This window comes from Cylas formicarius, unplaced genomic scaffold, assembly GCF_029955315.1.
Source record: "Cylas formicarius isolate icCylForm1 unplaced genomic scaffold, icCylForm1.1 PGA_scaffold_8__14_contigs__length_24414737, whole genome shotgun sequence".
In the NCBI taxonomy this organism is placed as follows: domain Eukaryota; kingdom Metazoa; phylum Arthropoda; class Insecta; order Coleoptera; family Brentidae; genus Cylas; species Cylas formicarius.
In genome coordinates this window covers 17730749-17758695 of record NW_026844361.1, presented here as the reverse complement: position 1 = coordinate 17758695, position 27947 = coordinate 17730749, and the positions used below count along the sequence as shown (strand labels likewise).

The window sequence follows — 27947 nt, the reverse complement described above, 5'->3', positions numbered from 1 at the left end:
AGGTCAAATAATTAAGAAAAACTCACCCTGGTGATCTTCGAGCACGCACCTCGGGAGGGTTGTAGTTCTCTTTGGGCAAGGTGCCCCCCTCTCCTGAAGACTCCGTGTGCAGGGTATCCACCCTCGATTCTAAACCGCTTTCCAAATTGGCGGTGACGGCGTCCTGTTTCGCCATCCAACTGTACAAGTCCTCGGACGAATGCGTGTGACCTATGGTTTTGTGGATGGGGCTGGACGGTAGGTCGGGACTCGAGTGACTATTGACGTCGCTCGGATCGGAACCCATGTTGATTATAGTTTTGTCTTCGAGGAGTGTACCGTAACCTATGAGAGAGGCGTTCGAGTCAGGTTTAAGTTGTACCGAAAGAGGAGTGGGGTCATTCCATTAAAATTCACCCGACTTGTGTTTCCGCTTAAAAAAAGCATTTGCAATGTGAAAAAAGCATCGAAGAGGAAGAGCCTGCTCAGTTGATGGTGGCTAAGGGGCAGAGGAGATTCCAAGAAGGTACGAAGATTGCCGAAAAAACGCTTATCGTTGCATTGAATTGAAAATATCCAAATTTAAATTGTGATTAAACAGTCTGACTACCTCATCCATTAAAACAACGTCGTCAGTCAGACAAAGATATGTCGGATGTCTTTATTTCCATTAACTTTTAATAGAAGTATCGGATAATGTCGACAAGTAAAAAAAAATATTAGAACATTAAAATATAAACTTTAAAAACAGATATGTACAAACACGCAAAGTATATAACACTGAGAGATCACCATTACTACAATCAAAGTACTCATCGGTAGAATAAAAAGCCTTCTTATTCAAAATGAGCTTTAATTTTTGCTTAAATAAATGAACAGGCAATATCTGTCTGGCGGACAAAGGCAACTTATTATATAGTTTTATTGGTAAAATCATAGGGCTGTTAACAACTATGGCTAACTTGGGGCTTGGCACCTGCAAATTAAAATTAGCTCTAAAATTATGCTATTTAATAATAAAGAGATAGGGAAACGTTAAAATATTTAATTGTGGGAATAGAGTGGCCACGAGACTTCCCCAACATTGTTCGAATACATTTTTGTTAGACAAAAACTTCACTAGCTCTGGAAGAGTTTCCACAGCATAAGATAAGCAAGATTGAAAATATCCGAAATAATACAATAGCAAAAGCTGAAGATCCACACTCGACCGCAGTCGCCAAATAACAAAAAAATGCATAGCTATTTTGTTTAATACATAGTCAATTTGGCCTGTCCAGGACTAATTACTGTCTATGAACAAACCTAAGTACTTGACAACTTTAGTCTGACTAATCGATTTATCCTGCTTTCTAACCAATAAGCTCTTGTTCAAATCCCTAAGCGAAAACAACATCATCTCAGTCTTTGTCCCTTTCAAACAAATACCGTTATGCGGGTTATACCACTTACTGTCCTAGTAGCCAAGAACGTGAGATCTTCCAGATGACACTGCCACAGCATATAAGAAAACATAATTGTCTATGAAAGCATCAGATATATCATTAATAATTATTATAAATAATAAAGGTCCCAGTATGCTTTCCTGTGGGACACCGCTGGTAAATTCTTTAGATGAGGATCTAATCACCGAAGTATCACTTCTAAGCGCATTGGTTACGACATTTTTTCTGTACCCCAGTCAAAAATTTAAGCACACAAAGGGGTGAAAATCTGTGGAATGACCGCGAAGCAAAAGCGACACACCCACCGCTTACTTACAGATATTGTCGTCGTTGACGCGTTTAGTCGTGAAAAGGTTAGCGTTAGTCAAAAGGGGCAGGACGACACTAGGACGACTGCTATTAGCCGGCTGCGGGGGGACAATGCTCTTTTTGCGTTTGCGCATAGGAACTGCAAATCACACAAAGAAAAAAGGACGTAAACCGACACACCCACACGCACACCCACGGAGGGATCCTTTCACCCTGAGCGCGAAGCATGAACGTGAAGAAGTTATGAGCGAATATACGTACCGGGCGGGCTCGGGGAGGCGAGTATGTTCTCCACCCCGCCGGACACGACGGCGACTTGCGACGCCTGTAGCCCGGGCTCCGTGTATTCCAACCTCGGCGACGCTTGAGCGGACAAATCTTTGCAGGTCATACACGGTACTACAAGATAACGTGAATATATGGCACCGATACACCAGGGCTATGCTGCTTAAAGCTTCGAATGTCTTCTAGCTCGAATAATCGAAGATTTAAGCGAGCTACAAGCGTCTAAATGTCAGCTGCTATTAGGCACAACCCAATGAGGAGACCAAAGGAGACCCGACGTGCAATATTCTCAACGCACGGAAACAGCGTTGCCCCATGTGATTTGACAAAGTTAAATCGTCAAGGTTGCATTTCAGTTATCGCATATGCTGTTTTGACATTGTGACACCGCGTTTTGACCCGGGTGTGTTGTCGACAGTTTTGTGATTGAAGATCTAGAACAACAATTATTTTGGGCCGTTTTAACACAAACATCGACCGCAACCACTCTGATCCCCCTTAACCCCCACCAAACATTAAATGGGACTAACGAATTTCGATTAATAACTTTCATCGAGTCTACTTTGGATATACCGCCATTGGTACAATCTGTTGACACAAACAAGTGATGTGCTAGAAGCAAACACTAACCAAAAGCTTTGGATAGTTTAAACCTGAAAACATAACAAACAGTTTTCGTTTAATGTCATTAATTGGCTACTAATTACTAATTTCTTCGTAATTATGATAAAACATTTAGGGATAAGGAAAATGATTCATCAAAACCTCAAAACCCAGCTAGGTTCATGACTTCGAAGCAGCTTAAATTACCCAGAGCTTTACGACCTACCCAAGTTTCTATGCGCGTTGGGCCTAAGTATGATGCCTGCGTGAAGTAAGCGAGCGTGTTCGTCGGTAATGTCATTTTCTTCGTTACCGCTGGCCTCGCCGTCGGTCAGGCAGACCTCCTATCGAAAACGGTGAAAAATGCACGGTGAACGGTAAGCTCTACACCCTTCGCGCACACGCACAGACACACAAAAGAAAGGAAACCAAAAAGCTCGAATTAACACTCGACAGAGTTCGCGAAAAAAAAATAAAGAAACTACAACACTAGTAAGGAATGTTAGTGGGCGTGGTGATTCTCCGGTAAAGCGGCCTACTGTCTAATTAATTTATTAGAAACAGAAGAAGAAACTAAATTATTTTTATCTTACTGTCGTCGCATAGTTTATTCTCGTAACCTATCTTAGATTTTCCCTGGGGAGAAACGAAATCAACACTCGTATCAACACATCGCCTCGCTTACCTCCTGGATATCGGGAACGGTAATGGTGACGTTCACCGGCTTCAGACGGGCCTTGATCGTTTGCTGCGGCATTAGCGGAGTGTACAGGGTGTTCTTCCACTGTCTACTCAATACTATTATACCCTGGAATGCAAATATCACTCCAATGAAACGATCTAATGGCACTTTCACGCTAAGTGACTTACTTGTCTCAGGGTGAACAAAGGCGGTATTTCGGACTCCCTCAGGTTCAAATCGATGTAATTCGGATCACACTTCATGTAGTATTTTCGCAGTATCGTGCACAGCTGCAGGCTAGGATCTTCATGGAGGGTCTGAGACAGCGGCGTCAACTTTCCGTATCGGCTCTGAATCGAAGTATGACAAATTATTAAGGGAAATGATAATCAGGTCAGTCGGTACCTTCGGCAGGGCGTGTAAGTGCTGTTCTTCCATGGCCTCAGCCATCAGACACGCTACGGTCGCGGTCGATCTCCTGTACATGGTCCTAACCATATGTACGACTCTGATAGCGAGTCGATTGCTCGGGTTCATCCACGCGTTGATAGATGGAGACGCGGTGCTTAACAGGTTCCAGTCGAGCCTGGGGGGGGGGCGCCCAATTTATACATCACTACTACTACTACTACTAATATATCGCGATGGATACTTTCGAAGTTTTACAAGTTACAAAAATAGCCTCAAAGATTTCACGGATGTCATAGAAGGTTTAGATAACATACAACCTTCACCCCTTAGACATCTGACGAAACCTCCAATTAATATAATATATACATTATTTTTATTTTTACTCGCAAGAGAAAGAAAATCAACATCAAGTCCAGGATGAAACTACATGTGGACAATTCTCCAAACAGTGTTATATGAGTTTGAAATCACGGTATTCAAATAAAGATGTATTGTCGTATGTCTTACTACAATAGTGTATATTACCCCTGCTTAGACACTGTGACGTCTTATCGGCTACAGAAAATTCAGTCTCTTTATTTCCAACTAAAACAAATTTGACCATATATCAGGAGCATTCAAGAAATTAAATTGGTTAAAAATAAAAAAATGTTTTCAAGCACAACTTTCTATGCTCTTTGAAATAATGCTGTAATTTTGTTCAACTCCTTAGATCATGTTCTCAAATCAAAGTTTCCTTTTATTTACTTCTTCCCGAGTGAAATAACTAAATTGTAAAACTCAAGTGTAAATTTATGTTATTATAGGGTTCTTCTTTGCGCCAAAATTTCCCGCCCTGAATATGAAAGAAACAAAATAGAGTAACAATTTTTTATTATCTTTCAATATAATCTCCCTTAATTTCAACACACTTATTACATCTCCTTATTAATAACTCAATCCCTTTAAAAAATATTTTTTTGGTTTGTCTGCAAAATGAGCTAAAACAGCCTCTTTTAACTCAACTTCGTCGTTAAACTGCAGTGCACGTAAGTCCTTTTTCAAATATCCAAACAAATAATAGTCGCTGGAGGCCATATCTGGACTATAGGGAGGATAACCTATGTTTTGGAACCCACACTCTAAAATGGCAACTTGTGCAACACCAGCAGTATGGACAGGTGTATTATCGTGCCAAAGACGAACACCTCTGGTCAGTTTTCCTCGACGCTTTACACGTATGCAGTCTCGCAATTTATGTAATAATGTTGCGTAATATTTACCAATTATAATAGTTTCTTTAAAATCTACCAAAAGAATTCCTTCACAATCCCAAAAGATCGTGGCCATCACTTTTTTTGTTGACTGGCAGACTCTGAATTTTCTTGGAGGTGCTTCATCCTTACGACGCCACCCCATTGAACCATAGTTTCATCTCCCGTCACAATAGTTTCTATCACAGGCTTCGGTTCCGACCCACAGAGTTCCAAAAAAGACCGCGCACACTCGACACGGCGTTGTTTTTGAATAGCCGAAAGGTTTTTAGGAACCCCTCTTGCACAAACCTTCTGCATACCTAAATGATCATCCAGGATTCGACGAACACTTGTATCAGAAAGCTTAGTAATTTCTGAGATTTCCTTGACCTTTAAACGTCGATCACTCAATACCACCTCTCCCACAATCGCAACAATATGACCTCCACTGGTCGACCAGTTCTCAAGGGACTCCTGCCTCATTCAAAGAATATGAAGGAGAACTTTGGTCCTATACACTTTCCAGCCTTTCTTTAATAATTTTAGGTGCTAACCCTTCTTTTGTCAAAAACTTTATGAGTGCTCTATACTCAATTTGCGGTATTTGAGACATTTTTTCGGACAAGGCTTGTTTAAAATGCTGCCAATAAAAAACTATTTGCCGTAAGACTTCCATTTTTTTTCGCAGCCTACTAAGATATATATTTAAAAGAAGACAAAGTTTTATCGTGATACCGGAGCTGCATCTATGTCAGGCCGGGAAATTTTGGCGCTAACCTCATATTATTGTTATAATTTTATGCTTACTTTTACTTGAAATACGTAGATTGTATTTAGATATAGGTTAAGTTTTTAAGGCTTTAAGGCTAGACTTCACCCATGTAATCTTAATAAAGACTATTATTATTATTATTATGTGCGACTGCTCCACGTCGAAACTGAAGCTCCTTTGAGTAACCGCAGCCTTTCCCCTTAACACATCAACATGAGTTAGAATTTTGAGATGTTTTTTTTTTAATATTTATATAAACTAAAACGGAACACTTTCTGACGTACCTCGTATAATCGATTTTTCTCGTTATGGGAGCGGTAGGAGGGGCGGCAAAATTAAACCAGATAACCTTAAACTCGATGACGCACGATGACACATTGCCGTTGTCTTTCGCGTTGGACTCCTTGTCCGGCTGGTTCAGAACGTCGTCCTTGTTTTTCTTTTCCGTTTTCGGGGTGTGACCGTCCTGTTTTGGGGTCGATTTCGATTCTCTGGAGGTCGCTTGGGCAGCATCTGCAAAGCACCGGATATGGAAGTATATTAAAATAAAAGAAACGATAAGACTCGCCTAAATTTTCGACAGACTTCACCGATTCCAAAACGGGACCCTCGACCGATGCGGACACGTCCGCTCCACCCTGATCGAACTTTGATTTTTTAACCACCTTAAGCGATATGCCTTCGAGGCCGCATTCGAACATTATGAAACCCAGCTTATCGTCGGTATTGATTTCGTCTAGCTCGTTGGTCTAAAATGATTCGATAAATGTGTCGCCTCGAAAAGATGGAACCCCACAAATATCAAAACCACATCGCTCACCCCGATTTCATTCACTGGAGGCTGAAGGTAATACTCGAGGCCCCTGTACATCGGCTTCACCTTGGTCGGTATAAAGGACACCTTCGATTTATAAGTGGGTATGGCGGTGATGACGGCGTCGTCGAGTAAAGAGCTCTCGTTGCGCAGCCGCCGGAGCTGAGCGTGGGCTTTGCCCACATTGAGGCAGACAACCTGCATTAATGAAAAAAAGTGAAGCAGCACGAATTTGTGCCGACAACTTTTACCAGTTGTTCTTGTTGATTTTCGCAACTTTCCACGAACACCGGCTCGCCTTGTATGACGTCCGAATTCGTGTTCGACTGCAGCCCCAAAAGTATCTTCGCCCTGTTGGCTTTGTTTTTGGCGCGTACCACGGACGGTCTGAGGAACTTCTCGAGCACCTCTCGAGCCTGTTTGTCGCAGTGAAACTTGGCCGTCACGTTGTCCAAACAGACGGAAAACAACGAAACGCATGTCAAATCTTTTATGTTGTCCAAAGCGGAAAACGAAATGATTTCCTCCACTATAGACAGCTGGAGCAACGTGACGTTAACCTGAATACAAAATGGCGTTTAAGTCGGATCGAACGAGCCGCGCGGTGTTACTCTACTTTGGGTAAAAAAATTGACGCTTGCAGCTGCGTTTTGATGGTTTCCTCATAAACCGTAACGGCACTGCCGGTCTCGTCGCTGGGCTGGCACAGTCTGGCTACGTTTTCGGTGGTCTTCAGAGTGTTGGCCGACTGCACCTGCCCGATACAAGAGGTGTGGAGGTGATTAATCACCGTCAGCGGATGTAAGTTCGCGACGGTGGGGGTTAAAGAGTCGATGAACCTGAAACCCCTCCTTTACGAAACCTCAAATTGCAAACTCAATTGGGATTAACCTCTGAAGAGACTCCAACAGCAGCGGACTGATCATAACGTCCAGGTCCCCCTTGAGCTTCACTACGACGACGGTCCTGAAACCTGCGTCGCTTTGGACGCTGAGCAGCTCCTCCTCCTGAAACGACCCCGACTCATTCTCGACCTCCTCCTGATCCCAAGTGTAGACGTAAGGCGACGTCGGAGTCTTATTGCAACCAATGCCCGAGTCAGATCTGGACACCATTTTCAGCGAGGTGATGCCGTCGTTCAGGGGCTCCATCTGGGGCACGAACCTACCCCCTAAACGCAGTGGTAAGCATAAGCCTAAATCTAAAATGTCGGAAATTGTCGTACCCACGTAGACGAGTTTGCCGTCCTCGTTCCTCTCGAACATGGGGGCCGAGAATGAATCGTCTTTATCTTGGTTGGTCCAATTCGGGCACTTCAATTGACTAAGGTGTGTCACGTAACTCGACATCAGCATCGGTGAATCGACTATCAACCTATTAACCTACGCCGTGCGGAAGAAAATGAACGAACGATCTCGCCCCGCCCACCAACCCTAAGTCTTACCTGCATGTGGAGGTCGACTAGAGTGAAATCCTCCTGACTGCCGACGGCCGACACGTAACTGGTGTTGCTGTAGCTGTCCGAACTGTCGTTTAGGCTGTCGTTGACGCCGACGTTGGTCTCGAAGTACGGCTGGGTGTTGGGAACGAAACGCGGACTCACCGACCGATAGTTGGGATTGCGTTGCGGCGTCACGAGGCCTTGTATCGTGCGCTGCTTGTCGTCGAACTGAAAACCGAGGGAGTGGCAAGTCGCGCCTAGACCAAGGCGGGGATTTACTTGTCGATTGGCGCTAAAACTGCGGTGCTCGGGTGTGTGAATCTCGTGATCGCTACGATGCGTCGATAATTTCATTTTGCTAGACTCGGGAACCGAGCCGGCGACCGACGCTTGCCTGTTGGAATTCTGGAGGGCGTTTCGATCGGTAACGATGCTCAGCTCGCTCGAGAACTTCTTTCTGCGCGAAATAACGCCGAGGTTGGCAGTATGCGCGACGTGTTCGTGATATTACCTCTGCGGCGGTCCGCTGCTCGTTTCTTGTCGGGTAAAACCGTCGCCGGAGTTCAAGATCGAGTTTTTCAAACTCGAACTCCGCGAATTGACATTGATATCTTCGTCGGCCGAGAAGAACGCCTCCGAGTGGTTTTCGCTCGATATTGAAGTCGTCCTTTGGACCTAAAATGGCTGATATATAGAGAAAACGCAGGCGCTTGTTTATCTATAGACCTCGTGTAGCAGTTTTTCCTCCGACTGCACGATACCACCTAGAGAGTGGTGCGACTCCGACGCGTTAAACGATTTAGACATCATCGGGGGCGAGACAGACACATCTGCGCTTATGCGCTGGAAAATATGTTAATACGTCAGATAAATAGGGACGGTGATGTTTATAAGTACAGAGGTACGAAAATATCGATTCAATTACTAAACTGGGCGTTTATATTCAAATTAGCTATCAAATATGTGATTAGTGTACAGGAGGGTCCCTTTAAGAGGGGCCCTTACCTTATCTCCAAATCTGCAGTGGTTACAAAAAAAAAATTAAATACAAAACTTGTTTCGATTAAAATGACCTTTTTTTATTTTCGCATTTTTATATACATCCTTTTAAAGACAAATTCAACAAATTGAACGATATATGTGTGCGATGCACCGTTTCGACTTATTAGCGATCATCTTCAGAATTCGGGTTACGTTTAAACCATCATTGTTGCGTTGCTAATTAATTTTTTAAACTTTTTTCCATCAATTATTTTTACGAAAATAATGTTTTTCTTTAGGCGATGACCAAATTTTAAATATTTTCTTAAAATACGCGGTGTTGCCACTTTTCGCAAAATGATACTTTTCTTAACTTTATTAAATGAGACCACCCTGTTGTTGGATTTTAATTTTAGTTATAAAACATAGTACGGGCCTCTGACTTACTGTTTTGGCTTAATTGGCAATTATTTTCCAATAACACATAAATCCTTTTACATTCATAATTTAAGAAATTTGTAATTAAGGGAAAAAAGCTTTTAAAAAATATTAACATTCTTAAAAATATAGACCACATGTCTTCAAAAAATAGTAGAAACCTGCCTGTTGAAAGACACAAACACAAATTTTTGGAAAGTTTTGTGTTTGCAGTAGCTTTGGAAACAATAGAAGGTATTATATATTTTTTAAGCGAATTTTTTAGACTTCCACTATTTTCTATTTATTTTATTAAGTTGCCTTTTTGTTGAGTCTATTTTGTATAATAGATATGAAGGATGAAAAAGTTGACCTATTAGAATTAGAGTCAAATTTCCCCATAGGCGATTGCCAGAAAAAAAAAATATTGCCAAAAATGGCAGTTTTAGTGAAAAAAAGTAGGAGCAGAACGGTTTTGGATGAAGTTTTGCAGCTAGATATTCTTCAGCATTTTCAAAATACTCCAGAGACCTCCATCCGCCTTGCCGATTCAAATGTAGACTAGGACGAACCACACCTCAAACATGTTTAAAAATTAACAGATATAAGTCATTTAAATTCACACCAGTTCAAAAACTATAAAAAGATTTTAACTGAAGATCTGAATTTGGCAACATAATGATTGATAGGCATTTTTCATACTTCAAAATATAATTTGGACCGATGAATCAATATTTGTGGTTTTATTTAATAGAAATAATACGCATTATTGGAATTTAGTGTATATGTATGTGTTTTTGTGTTTGTGTCTTTCAAGAGGCACGTTTCTATATATGTTATAAAGACATGTGGTCTATATTATTAAGAATGTTAATATTTTTTAAAAGCTTTTTTAAATTTTAAATTATGAATGTTATGAATAAATTATGAAAATAATTGCCAATTAAGCCTAAACAGCGATGTTTTATAATTAAAATCCAATATTATACAGGATGTCTCATTTAAGAAAGTTAAGAAAAGTATCATTTTGCGAAACGTGGCAACACCGCGTATTTTAAGAAAATTTTCAGCACTATTTTCGTAAAAATAGTATATGGAAGAAAGTTTAAAAAGTAAATAAGCAAGCCAACAATGATGATTTTAAACATAATCCGAATTCTGAAGATGATCGCTAATAAGTTCGATATGATGCATCACAGACCTCTACTTATATATATCGTTGAATTGGTCTTTGAAAGGACTATCAAAAAATGTAATAAAACGTAACACCCTACATATAAAAAAGTAACGATTAGGAACATTAAAAAAAAATTGTTACCCCCCCCCCCCCCCCCCAACGGTTTCGTGATAAGGTATATTCCACTTTTAAACGGGCCACTATTTACACTTAAACCGCTCATGATTTCCAAAAATTCCTTCCTTAAAGTTAATGTAATTTCAGAAGATAATATATTTTTTACTTGGGGCATAATGAACAGATACCGCTAGTTAGGTTTGTGAATCTTCCTTTTAAGATTTTCAACAGAGGGCGCTAGCGGCACCCAAAAATCTTACGTTCGCGTCTTGAAAGTCGCCTCTCGGCGAATTGAAGTAGTCGACCGCCAGTTTGGAGTCTGAGATGCTATTTTTCGGCAACTGCTCGGAACTTTCGATCACGTTCAGTCTTCCCCTGTCCGCGTGCAATTTTGAGTCACTGTCCAGCTTGGTCGGCAATGTGGAAGGGGCGGTTTCTATCAGCCTCGAATACGGAACTTCTTTGGTGACAGAATTCCTGAGGAAAAAATGTCACTACCGGATAACCTCTTGCGACTTCAAGTGTTACTTCATAGAAGTCGACGAGAATCTTCTGTTGGGCTTCCTGTCGCCTAACGCGACCGGGCTGGCGAACTGAGCGTCCTTAGTAGTCAACTTTTCCTTCTCGAGCGTGGTCACCTTCGGACTTTCGGCGGCTCTCTTCGGTCTCGACCTGCCCCACGTGTCTTGTAGAGTTATATCTTTTATTGTGTAGGGAGGGGTTCGAAACACCAACATATTCTCGTGAAGGATACTCTGCCCGTAACCCGGATCTTTGCCGGGTTCGTTTACTCTGTGGAAGGTTTAAAAGCCATATTTTTTCGTTGACCAAATGGACATAGATTAACACCGCTTTCCAGGCACTTGCCCAAAACATCTTTAAAAGGCAATAATTTTAAAAAATAGAAGAAAATGAAGAGGTCCGACAACATTATGGTGGAATGGTACACAAAATCACCTAAATAAAAATAACTATATATTTTACTTATTGATCATAACCAAGAAAAAAAATGTTGAGCACAAACATCTATCAGTGCGCTCACCGAAACGCGGCCACGTTAAGCCCCTCCTCTATGTCTTTGCGGCTCGGTTTGAAGAAACGCGCACCGTTCCTATTGGTGCCGAAGAAGGTACACCCTCCGGTGCAGCCGCACTTGCCGGTGGTCTTGTTGAGTTCGGGCCATAGAAACCACAATTTTTTCAGCTTGTCGTCGTGCATCTTTAAAAACTTTTGCTGGATCTGGTGCATGTTTTGATCCTTCGGGTCGGCCGACAGTGCCGACTCGAGGATAACGGGTCCGAAATTGACCGCGCCCACTTCGAGCCACAAATCCGGGTTGTCGTTTGGTCTACGTAGTACGAAACAGAGTAAGAAAAAAGGGAAAAAATTGATGTAGTATAGGCCGACGTACTTGTTATGGTTGTATTTGTGCGGGTGCCACACTAATTGACGCAGAGACATGCTGTATACAATGCAACTGAGACCGGAGCTGACTTGTTTTCCGTGCAAGTTGCAAGTGGCTAAACGTATCGGAGAAACCTGATAAAGAAAAAAAAATTGCCTAAAGTGAACGTTGGTTGATTTGTGGGGGTTGGTAAAATCGAAGTATGCTGTCGGAGTACTTTCTTAGCCGTCGAAGCTACTCCGCCTTGTGTTTGTAATTATATTAAAATTACTTTCTTACCAAACCCTAACATTATTCAATTTTGTTAGTTACTTCCGATATCCGGCGATGAAGAAGTTGAGATTGTGGTCGATGACGTAATAATCGTTGATGGTGAACATCCGTGAAATTCAAATGGATCGAAGACTCATTTTCCGGTTGCGGACGGGGACAAGTCAAGTGACGATAGTGATTATTTTGATGTAACTTTCTTAAAAAATATTCTAACATTGTTTTATAGATAAATTTACTCCTTCATAATAATAATCAAGGAATCTAACCGGTGAAACTCTACAAAAATCTGTCAGCTCTCAGCATTTGTATGCACGAAGAACCCAAGTACGGTTCTAGAACGTGGAATAGGAAATCTATTGATTGCAGGTTACAAAGAGAAACCCAAGCGAGGTAGGTCTGCGGTTATACCTTATGGTATATCGTTAGGAACAGTATACTATAAGAAGGGAATATTATCAATTTTTAAAACACCGCAAACAACAACGAAATAATTGTAAAAAACAATTAATAAAGAGTGGATATTTTGAAAATATATCTTCTCTAAATAACCTCTGAGTTGGTCATTGGTGATGTGTAATTTAACAGGGGTAGTTGCAATTTGAATATGAATAACCTTAACCTATTTGTGCAGCCCAGTTAATAGTAATTACAGATAAGATAAGGCTTGTATATATTGTAAATTTATTGTTAATTGCTATTATTCAAATCAAATAAAAAAAACCTGTCGGTTTTTCGCGAACAAAAGAAATATTTTATGTTGACTTTTCACACATCTATATACAGCTATAGACCCCTTGGACCAATTGGAAGCAGCACTTGCAAAAGTCATATAACTTAATTATGGTATATTATTATGGTCCCTTTCCTACACCATGGCTCAACTCAAGGCGACACATGTGTTTCGACTGTACAGTATCAAAAATCGCATTCTCACTCACCCACAGCTGCAAAGCGGCCGCGCTCTCGACCAACCAAAAGTCCACCGCGTCTATGGCCACCCGCACCAGCTTGTACTTAAGCTTGTGCTCGCTGTACGCGGCCACGCCCTCTTCCTGGCCGGCCGGATGACCTCTGACCGAGCCCTTTTTCTCCTCCTCTTTTTTCCGGCTGATTTGTTTCGCGTTGTTACTCGTGGTCGCGCTGCCCTTGCCGATCAAGCTGGTGCCGCTGTTCTTCGGCTGCAACAGCTGCTGGATCGCCTGCTGCACGTGCTGCACGTGGACGTTCTGCGAAATGGGTGGGGTTTTCTTCTTGGCCACCGGCCTACTCAACACGGCGTCCTCTTTCGGCGAGTTTAAGTCGTTTTCCGAATCGAGGATCAAGAGGAAAAGCGTCTCCAAACTGGCCATGATCGAGTACAGTTGCGGCGTGGTCAATTTGCCGCTGAGCTTGCCCAGCTGGATTTCCACTAGCCACGCGTACTCGACGGTGTCCTGGTCCAACGACTGGCCTACGTCGGAGAACATGGCGTGTCCTCTGATCTGTAAAAACAAACGTCAACGTTCGGAGTTCCTAAGGCCCGTTCGGCACCCACTTGGAGGGAGGACAAGGTCAATTTGCCTTGGTTGAGGTGTTTTTCCTTCGACGGTCGGGGCAAAGTGTCGGACACGAGGAGGACGGCGGGACTCAACAGCAGTTGAAGTTCCGTCTGGTCGTATCTCTTTTTCATTTCGAATCCGAATCTTTCGACTAGTATGATGGGACACGGCGGGTCTTTTTCGGTACAATTCTTCACGAATGAAAAAAAAGTGAAACGACTGGTGACACAAATTTCCAGTGACGACGTTTAGGAAAGGACACGCCCCCTACCTTTAAAAGGTGACCTTGGACGTCGTGCATGACAATCGAAACGTCAACCTCGAGCGGTCTATAGTAGCGATGATCGAAACCGTCTCGCAACTCGAGCGGTATGTTAGCGGAACTATCTTCCGATTTTAAATCCGATCCGCCGCCAGTTTCCGCCACCTGGGCCTCTTGCATGTCGGTGAAGACCTGATCTTCGCCGAATACATTTTCCTGCAATGCATTTTGAATTTTATTTTGATCTTATAATTTTAACAAACGATTTAAAATCATTTATAGGTATTTATAGGAAGCTACTGTTTGATAAAGACACTGAGGAAGTGACGCCAGAGGACTGGCGAAAAGCAGAGAAAGAAGGGGAGAAAATGTGGTTCCTCAGATGAAGAACATTAAGATTTTTAAAAATTAAATTTCTGTATAGTGAATTTTTTGTATAAAGTTAAATAAAAAAAATAACGGGATCTAATACTATGTCGGTAATATCCAATTTTTATTCTGCTGAAATAAAATTTTTCGCTTTTCATCAGAATCCTACAGTGATGCCTTTGACACACCATTGTTGGCGAATGGATAACAATAGGCAAAACCTATAAATTGAGCCAATCCTGGATGGTACTACCTGTATTCAATAATCAATGCAGTTGGGTCACTCTCTAGTTCATTTGCATACCTAATGAGATTTTATTACTAAAATAATTGCAACACCCTAATTATTCGGCCATAAATATAGAATTTTATGGAATTTCCAGCAACTAAATAAATACAGCTCCTCAAAGTAAAAATTCATGACAAATTTATTACATTGGTTGACAAGTTGTAGATTGCTAAGGGTACCTCCCATTAATTCAATGTATCAATAAATAAATCAAAGTTTGCACTCTTAAAACTAAGCGAAATTAACAATTTTTTTTTTTCAAAGAAACTTTCACAAGCTACTATAATACATTTTACAAAGCTTCTGGATTCCTCCTGCGTCGGTTTTTGCAAAGCAATTTCGACTCAGCTTTGCAATTTCGATTCAGCAAAAACCGACGCATAAGAAATCCAGAAGTATTGTAAAAAGTAAATTAATTTTTAAATAATTGTATCTAAGCAAAATTTCATCCAGGAAATAGCAGATTGCTTCTTCTAGTCTCTTTTTTTATTGTTGTTTTGTTTATTTACAATATAAAATGATCGCAGGTTTAGCTGTATGGGCCCAGGTAGTAATAAAATAATTTTGGTGGCAAAATAATTCTGTAACGAAATAAAAAAAGTTATTTCAGGTTAAGGTATGCTTAGCAAAAATATAATAGACAATTTTTAAACATGGAAAAATTTGTAAACTAACTTCCTAATTTTGTTGCTGAGGAATATCAGAACCCCATTTTATATATCATAATATAAATGCTTACATAGGATTTAATTTTTGATTGACAATTGCAATTTAATTCAATATTGAGTTGCAAATTTATTCAACATGTGCAGGATGGTCTCCTCATGTCAATTTGTTTTACAGCTTATGTTAAAACAACTTTACCCAATGCCATTTTAAATACGAAAAAAAAAGAGGTTGACAGTCCTAGGCTTTAAAAAAGGAGAACGATCTATATTTTATATTTTATTTTTGTTAAACACTACTGACGAATGATCAAAACCAAATTGGTCCCGCCCATTAGTTATGTCCTGTCCTGCTTTCCTCCTACTTGTTTACTTTTCTGCTAGACGGACCTATCAACTAGAGCGGATTCCAAACCACGCCCATAGCCGCGCACGACGCTACAGGCGTGACCTCTTTACCTATTCCAACGTTGCATTTGGTTACCATTTGAGTTACTATTATGTGCTTAAGTTGAGTTCTAAAGTCAAAAGTAAAAAAAAAGTCAAAGGGCTAAGGACACAAACGTTATTAAGTTGGAATTTGGTTAAACTTGCATGACGAAACAACCTAAATTGTGTCTGGTGTTTTTATTTCATGCGTTTTCTTTTTTATTGCATAAAAAATAGCTGGTTAGTTCAAAGTTCAAACATGTACAACATAAATTATTGTTTATGGAATTCAAACTTTGGGTTAAAAGGAAAAAGTGGGAGTGTTTTAAAGGCGCAATGCAAAAAATATCCTTTTAACCTCTGCAGTAAATCCAATAAAAACTACATTCAAATAATCGGCGACATTTTCAAGATTAGAAGATATTGTTGCAGGACCACTAACACTAAAATTATGGCAAAATGTGCCGGTCATCTTTTAAATGCAGTAGGACACAATATGAAATATCGGCGACTCCGGACTTGTATCAGCAATGGATTTCTATAAACTGCTGACTTGCTGACACCCATGAGGCGCTTTTGTTTTGTTTGCTATTTATAATCAGTTAACAATTTTTTTGAGATTTTATGGTTACGTTCTACCATAAATTAAAATTGATTCAAAAACTTAGCTTTTGTTGAAATTTTTGATTTTGCAAAATAAATTAAAATTAATTTGTTTTTGAGTCCCACGTGTTTTTTCTTCTAGCCTAACCATGTTTATCAGTAAAACGGCGCAGTCAGGAATTTCTTTGAAACATCGTAGTGCCTCATAAACATAAGAGGGTAATAAGGATTTAGTTGATTCACGAACTATCGCTTGGTGTATGTTATCTAAGCATTTTTTGTAAAGTACTTTTGATCTCGTTTTAGGTTAATTCCAAATCCGTTCGCCCCATTTAGGAGATGTCAGGTCGCCAATGACGTCAAAATTCTTATAGACTAGTTATGTAGCCTCACCTTGAAATTCATAAAATTCTTCAGTGCAGTACCGTAAAGCAACAAGACTGACGGCCCGATCTCCAGTTCCACAGCGACCGTGTCCGCCTTCAGGGTAGTAGGGTCGAACCTCTTGCCTCCTTCGGGTGAGCACTTTCTCTTTTTCCTATGATGGGGAAACCTGATCGGCGACAATAATATTTCCTCTTTGACGGGCGTGGAGATATCCGCTTGCGGCGTGGGACCCAACGGCGGGCAGGGATGGTACACGTAGGTTATGTTGATCGCACCGATGGGAACCCACCAGAAATCCACCCAGCCCGCGCCCGACTGACACACGTTCCGCCATTTCGGGATGAGTTCCGTTTTTTTCGTCGTGGATCCGTCTTTTGATAACACTTTAGCGTGTTTGTCTAACGAAAGCACGACGTTTCGGCTGGTGTGGAATTCGGGTATGAACAGGCTCAAGTCTATACTCTCTCCCTAATAGTAAAAAAGGTGACGTTCACACGTTTGGGAAGTTTCGGGGAAGAGAAAACTGACCTGGATCGCTAAATTCACGGGCACCGTCTCCGGTAGGAACTCGTCGAAGGGCATGTCGAAGGACATGTGAAGAAAGTGCGCGCACAGCGCCACCTCGGTGTTTTCCAACTTGCTTCGTTGACCGACGCTGCTGCAATCGATCCAGTTGTATTGGTTGATCATCGTTATCAATTCGCAGTGCCTAAGGGTGACCCCGAAACGCCACGTGTAGGGTACGAAGTGTAGCAGGTCGGGACGCGCCTTGGACGCCCACTCGTTAATCAAATCTTACGCGGAAGGAAATCGATGAAAACGACCTCTACGTTTTGAATGGAAAGCTTACCGGTAAAGAACCACTTGTGGTAGAAGATAAGGTTTAGCGTGGCCTTGCAGCCGGTCAGGCTGACCTCCCAAAGCTGGTGGTCATTCCAGACTAAAGGGTAATGGCAGAGAACGCAAAACTCCAGTGTTTCGCTCTCGACTAATTCCCGGAATTGAAGACTTGTGGTCGCTTCCAGATGCAAAAGTTGGCCGTTGATTTTGGTCGTGTAGCCGGCCTCCTTAGTGATCCATGGTATGGTCACCTCTGAACGCGGACAGACTTGGTTATCCGCGGTAGGGGGTATATTGAGGAAAGAAAACAATACGCAACCAAAGAGTTTTAGTTTTGGTGTACATAGTGCATCATTTTGGTTATATTTTAAAATTAAAAGCTAAAAATATTCCAAGGTCGTCACACTATGACAACTGGTTGGTTACACACATGCGAATTACCACAAATGTATGATAATAGGAGGCACCACTTGTTAAATGCTTATGGTGTGTTTAAAATAAAACCACTACAACATAGCGAACTGTTAGCAATGTTTGAGTTTCAAGAGTGTTTGAAGTTTTTGTTGCAATAATAAATCGCTTTGAGTCTATGACTGCGTTACAATGCTCCTGACCAAGTCATAAGTTTAAGATGGGGTCACAAATTTGCCACACCATTTGGTTCTTTGGATCCAATGGCTGCGTTTAACTTTAAACTTTATTTTAAAATAGATATTAAATTTCGGATCGGGGTTTTTGACATTTTGCCATTTTGGCGGCGGGGATATGGGTTTGTTACTATTGCAATTATCCTAACCTCAATTTCAATAATAAAATTCGGCGATACATATTCTGAGATCATAAGATCGGGAAGGAACGTGGTTCACCAATTTTGGTAAAACCACCTTAAAAAAAAGGCCATTTTGAGAAAACACTGCGCACAGCTATTGATGCAGCAGTCTCCATGGGGTATACTATATTAACGGTATGTGTAGAGCTGGGGTCATGATATAAATTTTCAGTTTCAGACTGGTTAGACCAGTAGGAATTTTTAATTTGATTTACCGAGGTAACTTCCTGCGCCGACGTTAACGTGCACCGCGTTGGTTTCTTTATCTTTGGTGAACAAAATATCAATGGTGGCCTCGTTTTGCATGAGCAGCCTCACATCGAAAGACTCCATTTCGCGTTTGTCGCCCGGTATTGGCGGTTTTGTAACCTCCATCGGCAAGTAATCCTGTGGGTAGAAGAATTTGTAAAGGTGTTCCCTTTGCCTGTCGGCCCATGGTCCATAACTGAAGTCCGTACCTAAAAGTTTGATTTTTTTTTTTATACTCTTTTGGCGCAATTTTGGGTACCTTTGCCGCATTTTATGTCTACACCCCATTGAGGCGGGCTCGACTCGACTATATCGCCGTTCGCCAGCGTAATCAGTACCGGTTCTTCGGGAACCAACCCTGAAAATATGTTTAGCGTCAGAAAATTTTTATTTCATGAGGAAAATTGTTATTAACCTGGTTCATCCATGTAAAAGTACAGTTCCATGTCATTGGCGGACATTAAAACAAATCCTTCCCCCATATACCGAGGTGGCTCGTCCAGCATACCTGGAATACCGCAATTCATGGGTTACGGTTTTACAACCTAACTTTTCTGAAGTGACGTTCAAAGAACTGACCAGCATTTGATGAAGAAGTCAACATACACATCACTTTTAACATGTAAAACACATTCAATCGCTAATAAACTGACAAGAAAATCATTTACCATTCAAACTGGTTGTTTATGTTGCCTCCTCTTCCTAGAAACTTTGTGATGCACTTATTAGGTCTGCTTTAAATACATTATTGGTTGAATTAAAATTTAAAATTGCATAGATCTTCAACACGCACAATGGCTCTTTTTAATAAGTAGACTTGCATTTAGTATATCAATATAATACAGTTTACCAAGTTGATTTTCACAATAAATATGAAAAAGTATGGAAGCAATTGGAAAGACACTAACCTGTATATTTTAAACTAGGTGCCAACATGACCCTGACATTTTCAGCTTTGCACTTTACAAAATGCATGAACCTATCTAGAGTACACACGGCAGGTTTTGTGGAATATACAAAGTGTGACTCTTCAAACGTAATACTCAGAGTGGTGGGAATTAAACGGTTCCCAAACACTAAACGACTCTGAAATTTAGCATTAATTATCCAAAATAGTGCAATTACTGGACGCTTACAGATGTCACATCGCATTTAATCACTGGGATCAGGTCCCGCCAAGTTCTAGCCATGGCCGCTTCCGGCCTCTGTTTTTTCTGTTTCTCTTTGGCTTTTTGAATTTGGTTTTCATTTTCATTCCTAAAATCGTGAAGGAGTACTTGGTCTTGTCAAAAATTGTGAAATTGATTGTGTTCTACCTCTCGATATCATCTAGTCCTTTTTTGTCTGTGTTGTTACAGAAAATATTGTGGCCGAATCCAAAAATTTTGGCTAATCTAGTATACATATCTGATCTGTTATAAACATGCACTTCAAAACCATTGAGCATTACTGAGAGTCTTGTATCTGAGTGGGACAGATCTGCAAAATAATGATCAAGCCTAAACTAGAGCATTCAATTCGTTGTTCGGACAAACCCTCGCTAACATCTCTGGGGACATAGGACCTCCACCAACGAAATATTAGGTAACCATCTTGGACACGAATTGTGCAATCATTGGTAATGTATATCAAATCTCGGAACATAATTTTTCCAGATAGAGCATTGACACTCAAAGAACCTTAAATAAACCATGGTTTTAACATTTCAACAAGTTAAAATTCTGATTCCTACCAATTTTAAAATAACCATCAGCGACGAATTTGTTTACAACTTTAGTGAGTATATAGCCCGTAAGTCGCGAGTTATAAAAAGTAATGTAAATAACCCAGAGGACTGCGAAAATAAGACTGAAGAGGAGCATTAAAAAGTTTGAGTCCATTTTGAGGTCCTCCAAAGATACTTGGTGTATCGTCGAGTTCCATCTCGAGGCTTCAGTTTTCTCAAAATTATAGCTAATTGTTGTTAATTCCATAATTTTTAGTAATAATACACAATGGTAATTTAACAGAAACTTTCGTTGTATATGAAATAACAATAACTGCGGTGTGTTATCTCTTCCATAGCAGCGATAACGACGACAAATCTAAACTATAAAATTATTAGTTAATAGCAATTGTTATTTAAAATCCGCCCAAGTTTTGACATTTCGTTTTTAAGAATATCCCTCTGTCAGTGTCACTCACTGAAAAACTATTCAAAAATGTGTCGAAGGTTTGAAAATGGTTGGTTCAGAACAGCTGATTTAACAGGAAGAAGGTTAAAAATCTCAAAAATACTTTTAACTATTTGCTTTATATGCAGTTTTAATGAGACTTTTTGAAAATTTTGTATCTTTGATCAAAAGTGATATATGAATACAAAAAACAATTAGCGATTCCTTAATTATGTACTAAGTCGACATCTTTTATCGATAGTCTGACGCAACCCTAATTTGCGCAGTCGCAATGCAACAGGATTTATCGATCGTCGTGGCAACGTCACAATTTTATCCGTGTGACGTCCGCCTTTTTCTGCGTCAGTGGTGCGGCCATATTTTGACGGTAAGCGGTTCAAATAATTTTTGAAGAAATTAATATTTGTGAACTCAACAAAATATGTTTTTTGAGTGATATTTAAGCAATTGTAATTTATATATGTATGGGTCTTACTTTTTTGGGCTCTCGTATACGTTTTTTAATTCAGTTTACCGCACTTAAGTCTTATGTAACATCGTTGTACACCAAATCCGGATTTAAAAGGGAAATACTGTTATTTTACACTTTTTAACCAAAAACAGGATAAACAATGGCATTCGCACATGCCAAAGGGTTGCTAAAAGTTTATTAAATCGTGGTGGAGTTGTAGGAATTGCTTCGACTTGAAGCTAGGTTCAGATAATTTGAGAATTAATTAATTAGTGTCAAAATTTGGAAAAATATTAGACAATTTTTTGTTTTCTGCTTATCTTTCTCTGTAATATTTTATCTATATATTTTATTAAAATTCAATTAAAAAAAATTATGTCACATGGTATTCAAGGTTATATTTTAAGGTTATCTGACTGTCATGTCATAGGTTTTATTTAAGATGAAAATTGTGATAGAGTTATCGATTTGTTGAGTATTTAACTATCGTTTGTAAAAAAACTGCGTTAATTACAATACTCGTAATTTCCATTGTGTAGAGCATAACCATGTTTGCATCGTTACTCCCCCGAGCCTTCTGCCAGGCCTCAGAAACCAACACTCAATCCACAATGGATCAAGAGCCCCCGCAACAAATGGGACTCGTTAAGTCGCTGATGGCCCCGCGAACCATCGCAGCCGCGGCAGTGGTCGAGGGGGACAGTTGTGAGTTTGGTTCCGCCCATTACTTCGCGCTGTGCGGATTAGGCGGTATCCTTTCTTGCGGTATCACTCACACCGCCGTTGTGCCCCTCGATCTTGTCAAGTGTCGGATACAAGTCGACCCGGCCAAGTACAAGAGTGTGTTTAATGGTTTCAAAGTCACCCTGAAAGAGGACGGCGCCAGAGGATTGGCCAAAGGATGGGCGCCCACTTTCTTCGGTTATTCCGCCCAGGGTCTATGCAAGTTTGGTCTGTACGAAGTGTTCAAGGTGGGTTTTCCGATTCTAAGAAATTATTTCGGGTTGTTGAATTAACTAAAATTTTGTTTTGCTTTTAGCCTTAGTTCTCAAATTTCATACATTAAATAGTTCTTTTAATTTGTTAGGATAATATGTGAAGTACAGTAAAGCCTCATTATAATATAATATATAAGTGGATCAATATGCAATGTGATGTCAGTATAACTATAGATATATTTTTTTAATTAAGGACATTTCTATTTTTATTTTGAAATTAAATTTGTTTAATATTTTTTAGTAACTAATATTTAGGGGTGAAATAGTTTATGCTCTACGTAGATTTCTTCAGTGTGGGAAATTCAGGGTTTATATCTTCATAAACATGGATATTATACAAGTGAAAGACTGTGTGTTGCATAATTAGCTATATATTCTTTTTTTATACACTAAACAATCTTATATATGGGGTGAGTAAAAAGTACCGGAATGTTTAAATATCTCGAAAACTGCCAAAACTGGAAGAATTAAATTTCAATTTGTGGGAGTTTTTAAACATCAGAATTCAAAAATGCTACCAGCAATGTTGTTCCATTTACCACTTTTACATTACATGTGATAATTTTGTTATTTTAAATTGAATGCTCAATTTTTTATTGTAATAAATTGATCATTTTGAATTTTGAGTTCTCATAATTACAAAATTTTATTTTTATTAGTTACTAAGCTACTGCTTTTTCAGTAAAAAGTACAGAAACACTTAAATTTCTCTAAAACTGCCAAAGCTGGAATGATAAAATTGAATACCTGGGGTTTTTTGAAGAAGTATAGCAAGTTTGAACTCTGTATATTGGTAGTTTTTGAGATATTTGAGTGTTGCGGTACTTTTAATTTGCCTGGTATAACCGGAAAGTAAATGTTTTTTATTTCATTATGTTAACCAAATGTATGGTACAGAAGTGTGCAACCCTTAACTTGTGAGGAAAAAGTTCACTCACTATTTTGAGTTTAATTTTAATCAGTTATTGCAAAGATTGTAGAAAGATACTTTTTTCGCGTTTTTCACTGCATTTATCACCCCGCATGGGACGGAAACAGTCTCTCGTGTGTTAAAAATAAATGCGACATAAACTTTGTAAAATCCAAGGCAGATGTTGCAGTTAAACATTTGCTATGACCCTTTACGCACAAATTATGGCGAACTCCTCAGCGGTCGGTTTTTTTATCTTGCCGATTTCCCATCAGGTACTCTACAGCGACCTAATCGGTGAAGAATACTCATACGTCTACCGTACTTGGCTGTACTTGAGCGCTTCAGCTTCGGCAGAGTTCTTTGCCGATATCGCTTTGTCGCCCATGGAAGCGGCCAAGGTCAAGATTCAGACCACTCCCGGGTTCGCGAACACCCTGAGAGAGGCGTGGCCCAGAATTTACCGCGAAGAAGGTAAGCTCGTGAGGTGTTTCTGCTAAGCTGCATTTAAAAACCACGGGCATGGCAGTACGTATGTCTTCCCCGTTAAAAATAAGTGCTAGATAGTTGTTGCAAATTCCAATGCAGATATCGAAACGATTTTAGATGTTTGCTATTTCACGTTGCATACATTTCAAACTCTCATTTAATTTCTTTAGGAATGTTAACAAGATAAATCTAGAGTTAGGGTGGATAGGTAAAGCAACAATAATGAGACTTCGTACAACATAAAAAATTAACAGTTTCAGAACCTTTTGTGGAAAAAATTAACGAGTTACTGATCATCACAAATTTTTAGGGTCTCCTTTAAGGCCCTATTGTTTGATTCCTCTACCCTTGGAGTATTATTCGTCACTCTAAGAAATGTCTACATTTTTTGTCTCCACTGAGGTGATTGTTATATAAATTTTTTAGAAATTTTACCGGGGACAGATTTAAACCCCAAATAGCGTCTCCATTATTTAAATGACTTGAGTGAGTTTGGCTTGAAACATTTTTTGATCAAAATTAGAGGCTGTAAACTGGAAGCTGTATTTCAAGAAGAGTTATTAATTTTAAGCTTGGTCATAAATTTTTACCTTCTCAAAAATGATAAAACTGAAATCTTTACTTTTTTCCTTCAACTGAATTGGGAACCTCCTTTTCATGGGCTAAGACTAGATTTGTCAAGGAATGGACTCGGTCGATACTCAAAACTTGAAATACTCTAACTTTTTGACCCCTCAGGGACACTTATTAATGAAAAAAGAAAACTAAAAAAATTCTTGTCATTATAAAAAAAAGTCCAAAATTAAAATCGATCAACGATGCTCAAATATAGAAGAAATAAGAAGACACAACACGAATTAAATACAGATCGTATGTGTGGAAAGGTTAAACAAAAAGTTAAAAAAAAATAGTAAAAAGTGAAAGGAAGTAATTTTATCTAGTACCCTTTCAGTTTACATGTTATCAGCAAAATTTAATTTCACCAAAATGACTTTGGTGTCGAGCCTGCGGGTAGAGTGACCTTTCTTATGTTGTTAACGGTCTGCGGCGGTATATATGACGTAATATGACGCAATAGGCCTGAACGGATTCTACAAGTCGCTCGTGCCCCTGTGGATGAGGCAAATCCCGTACACGATGATGAAGTTCGCCTGTTTCGAGCGCACCGTCGAGCTGCTTTACAAGTATGTCGTTCCCAAGCCGAGGGCGGACTGCTCCAAAGGAGAACAGCTGGTGGTGACTTTCGCGGCCGGTTACATCGCGGGCGTTTTCTGCGCTATCGTGTCCCACCCCGCCGACACCGTCGTCAGCAAGCTTAATCAGGAAAAGGTGGCAACACAATAGTCTCGAATATTTCATCCACCGTAACGGAATAATTTTTCTTTTAAGGGTTCGACCGCTTTGGAGGCGGCCAAGAAACTGGGCATGGCCGGATTATGGAAGGGCCTGACCCCGAGGATAGTCATGATCGGTACGTTGACCGCGTTGCAGTGGTTCATTTACGACGCGTTCAAGGTGAGTCAAAGGTAAAAAAAAAACATATAGACAGAGCTAACGGTCGTTTGTTGCGTCAGGTCGCGATGCGCATGCCCCGCCCGCCGCCGCCGGAGATGCCCGAGTCGCTGAAGAAGAAGCTCGAAGCCACACAGTAGATCCGAGGGATAAATCAATTGTAAATGTTGTTTTAAAGTAATTCTGTTTTCCAGGAGGAACAAAGCTAGGACCCAGTCTTCTTTAAGTTATTGATTGTTAAACCGAAAATCGAGCAGTATTCGTGAAAAATGGGAATAAGGACTTTTTTGTCCTTCCGTATAAGTCAAAACCGGGGATTATAATGTGAAACTCGCCTTTATCGATTTTATTATTATTGTCTGTTATTTTAGACTGTATATAGGAGGAATACAACGCAGTTGCGATTGCTTTTCAAGCTTGAGTTTTATTTCCTTTTTTTTGCCTTAAATGCAGGATTAGCGCAATAAACTTAATCATGAAGCGTGACATCTAGTAATTTTTCTTTTTCAGAAAGGTTGAGTTTGTCAGCGTCGAACTCCTGTTTAATAATAGAATTTACATTTTATGACTCTTGCATTAAGAACTAATAGCAAAGCAACTTCTAGTTTGCATACTAACTGCAAAATTTAACACAAGGAACGTCAATGTATTGAAAGTTTAGGAAGTCCAAACTTGACGAATTTACTCTCCAATGCTGGCGCTGTAAACGATAAACAAACGTGGCGGTTTGGAAGTATCCTTTGAACCTTTCGCCTGCATGAGCATAAAGTATTGTTCCTTGTTCTGGTTTGTGTGCCTTAAAACTTTCAAAAATAGAGGTCAATTAAATATTTCCTAAGGCTAAGTATCCATATATCGCGTTGTTTCCAGTTGTGAAGCTGGTGTGTTGGCAAGTATATATTTTTTTAAGTCTGTTGGGTAAGTTCGAAGAAGTTGTAAGCTTAGCTCTTAACGCCTAACACTCAGATGAATCCAATGAGCTGTTTTTTGAAGCAACATAAACCATAAAAAGTTAACAAACCTTTGAAGTTTTCTCCCAAGAGTTTGTATTTGTAAAATTTTTGGGAGTGGGAGTCAGGTGCAGGTAAATAATGCAGCAGTTAAATCTTTTAAGTTTTTCTATATATAATTTTTAATACATCTTTCTCAATACAACTGAGTTTCTTCTTTTTATGTATATACAATAATCTCTACTTGATTCTTTTTTTATACATTTTTCTCAGAGAAAAATATTTACAAAAGTTCTGGATAAGTTATGTTTTATATACAAATAAAATTATTATGTACAGGTTTTAAAGTGCGCCCGCTTCCGTCATTCACGCATCCCTTTTTATTTAATCGGTCATTTTGTATCTTTTAACCTTTTTTTTTTGTCACTACCTGCGAAGTAATAGGTATACAAAGTGTGGACTACACAGAAACGGACCTTGTCTTCACACGATCTTCCGGAACGTACCGGTAATTCACCCTGTGTAGGAACAGCAAATTTACTTGTTCAAAAAATAAAAAACTACAAAGCCACCGCAAAAAAAGTTAAGCGGCAGACTCTTGAGTCATATGAACTACTTCCCACCAAAGATAAAGCCGGTAGAGCTGTCTGAACTTTACAAGAAGGGCATTTGAATTACTTTTTGATACATAATGGGATTTTTGTAATGAGCACTGAAACATTTTTGGAGGTTCATTAGACTATGTGAACTACTTATCTTTAGTGAACCGGGAAAATCACGGTTGGGGTCATTTAAACTACTAGGGATCTGATGTCTGTTACGCATCATCAATTATTAATAAGATTAAATACAGAGTCTCTTAAATATGACATGAGTGATAAGTTTGTTTGAACTACTTTTCTGACGATAATATAATTCAAACGAGTAAATTTGCGTTCCCCTTTATATCTGAGACCTATGTACAAATGAAATAATAAAAAAATTACACATAAAGAGATCTAAACGAATACAGGTTCTGAACCCCGCCCTACTCTAACGATCGCAGTATATGTACAGGTCAGTCAACAAATATCCTCCTCCTCCACCCGATCCTCCCGCCACACGGTCTCTTACAAAAATTTTAAACTTTAAATAAAATGTTCTTAAGGTTAATGCTAGTGCAGTATTTTTTTTTGTTCTTTTTCCTGTAAATTAATATATATATTTTTTAATAACATTAATTAATGTTTAACTTTTTTTTTGATTTTACCCTACCAGTCGAACAAGCATCCACTATTTGGAGAAAAAAAAAGAAGGGCGCAAACGGAAATGGAACAATAAAATAGATCCGTGGACGACCTCCGCAACCCACATAGTCAAACGGCTAAAAATATACCTTCATTTATACATAAAAAAAAAGAAAATAAATAAAAACCATTCAAAAAATAACGCTCTCTCTCAATGTAAAATATCACTTTTCGATTTTGCTTTTTGGTGTTTCCGCCGCTACGTCGAAGCTCGGTGCCCCGCCTCCCCATTCGAAGGTCATCTCCGCCCCCGCCGTCTGCGTACTAGCTTCCGGGTCGCGGACTAGCCGTACTCACCACAACCACCGGCTTCACCAAGTACTGCGTCAACGGTACTACCTTCCCGTTGATCTGCCCGTTGATACCTGCCG

General features: G+C 39.7%; 3 protein-coding genes across 5 annotated transcripts in view; 1 reads left to right on the top strand and 2 right to left on the bottom strand.

Annotated features, from left to right (window-relative positions):
* The window catches only part of LOC132706778 (bridge-like lipid transfer protein family member 1), a 41190-nt gene extending 20214 nt beyond the window's left edge, over positions 1-20976 (bottom strand). Inside the window, exons 1-36 of the mRNA XM_060678307.1 lie at positions 20539-20976; positions 20342-20485; positions 20123-20285; positions 19943-20063; positions 19715-19892; positions 19222-19314; positions 19066-19164; positions 18773-19015; positions 17739-17981; positions 17417-17682; positions 16895-17356; positions 14156-14362; positions 13881-14075; positions 13285-13827; positions 12080-12207; positions 11711-12016; positions 11197-11460; positions 10929-11145; positions 8703-8819; positions 8488-8651; positions 8256-8433; positions 7980-8204; positions 7761-7917; positions 7427-7706; positions 7152-7374; positions 6787-7095; positions 6542-6733; positions 6290-6470; positions 6006-6234; positions 3709-3889; positions 3492-3653; positions 3307-3429; positions 2848-2965; positions 1995-2132; positions 1741-1872; positions 50-324 (exon numbers count right to left, since the gene is read on the bottom strand). Coding sequence (XP_060534290.1) covers positions 50-324; positions 1741-1872; positions 1995-2132; positions 2848-2965; positions 3307-3429; positions 3492-3653; positions 3709-3889; positions 6006-6234; positions 6290-6470; positions 6542-6733; positions 6787-7095; positions 7152-7374; positions 7427-7706; positions 7761-7917; positions 7980-8204; positions 8256-8433; positions 8488-8651; positions 8703-8819; positions 10929-11145; positions 11197-11460; positions 11711-12016; positions 12080-12207; positions 13285-13827; positions 13881-14075; positions 14156-14362; positions 16895-17356; positions 17417-17682; positions 17739-17981; positions 18773-19015; positions 19066-19164; positions 19222-19314; positions 19715-19892; positions 19943-20063; positions 20123-20285; positions 20342-20485; positions 20539-20779 — 7497 coding nt within the window. The 5' untranslated portion in view covers positions 20780-20976. The remainder of the gene's footprint in view (positions 1-49; positions 325-1740; positions 1873-1994; positions 2133-2847; positions 2966-3306; positions 3430-3491; positions 3654-3708; positions 3890-6005; positions 6235-6289; positions 6471-6541; positions 6734-6786; positions 7096-7151; positions 7375-7426; positions 7707-7760; positions 7918-7979; positions 8205-8255; positions 8434-8487; positions 8652-8702; positions 8820-10928; positions 11146-11196; positions 11461-11710; positions 12017-12079; positions 12208-13284; positions 13828-13880; positions 14076-14155; positions 14363-16894; positions 17357-17416; positions 17683-17738; positions 17982-18772; positions 19016-19065; positions 19165-19221; positions 19315-19714; positions 19893-19942; positions 20064-20122; positions 20286-20341; positions 20486-20538) is intronic.
* A 295-nt stretch (positions 20977-21271) lies between these two features.
* LOC132706841 (solute carrier family 25 member 3) lies at positions 21272-25755 on the top strand. Its single transcript, XM_060678426.1, has 6 exons — positions 21272-21347; positions 21971-22402; positions 23615-23813; positions 24907-25157; positions 25218-25343; positions 25403-25755. Exons 2-6 carry the CDS (start codon positions 21980-21982, stop codon positions 25478-25480), a joined length of 1077 nt encoding a protein of 358 aa, XP_060534409.1. The 5' UTR covers positions 21272-21347; positions 21971-21979; the 3' UTR covers positions 25481-25755.
* Positions 25756-26445: 690 nt separating this feature from the next.
* LOC132706840 (max-binding protein MNT-like) overlaps positions 26446-27947 on the bottom strand; it is a 33752-nt gene continuing 32250 nt past the window's right edge. For all 3 annotated transcript variants that reach the window (XM_060678422.1, XM_060678423.1, XM_060678425.1), the window contains exon 7: positions 26446-27941. In XM_060678422.1, coding sequence (XP_060534405.1) covers positions 27841-27941 — 101 coding nt within the window. In that variant the 3' untranslated portion in view covers positions 26446-27840. The remainder of the gene's footprint in view (positions 27942-27947) is intronic.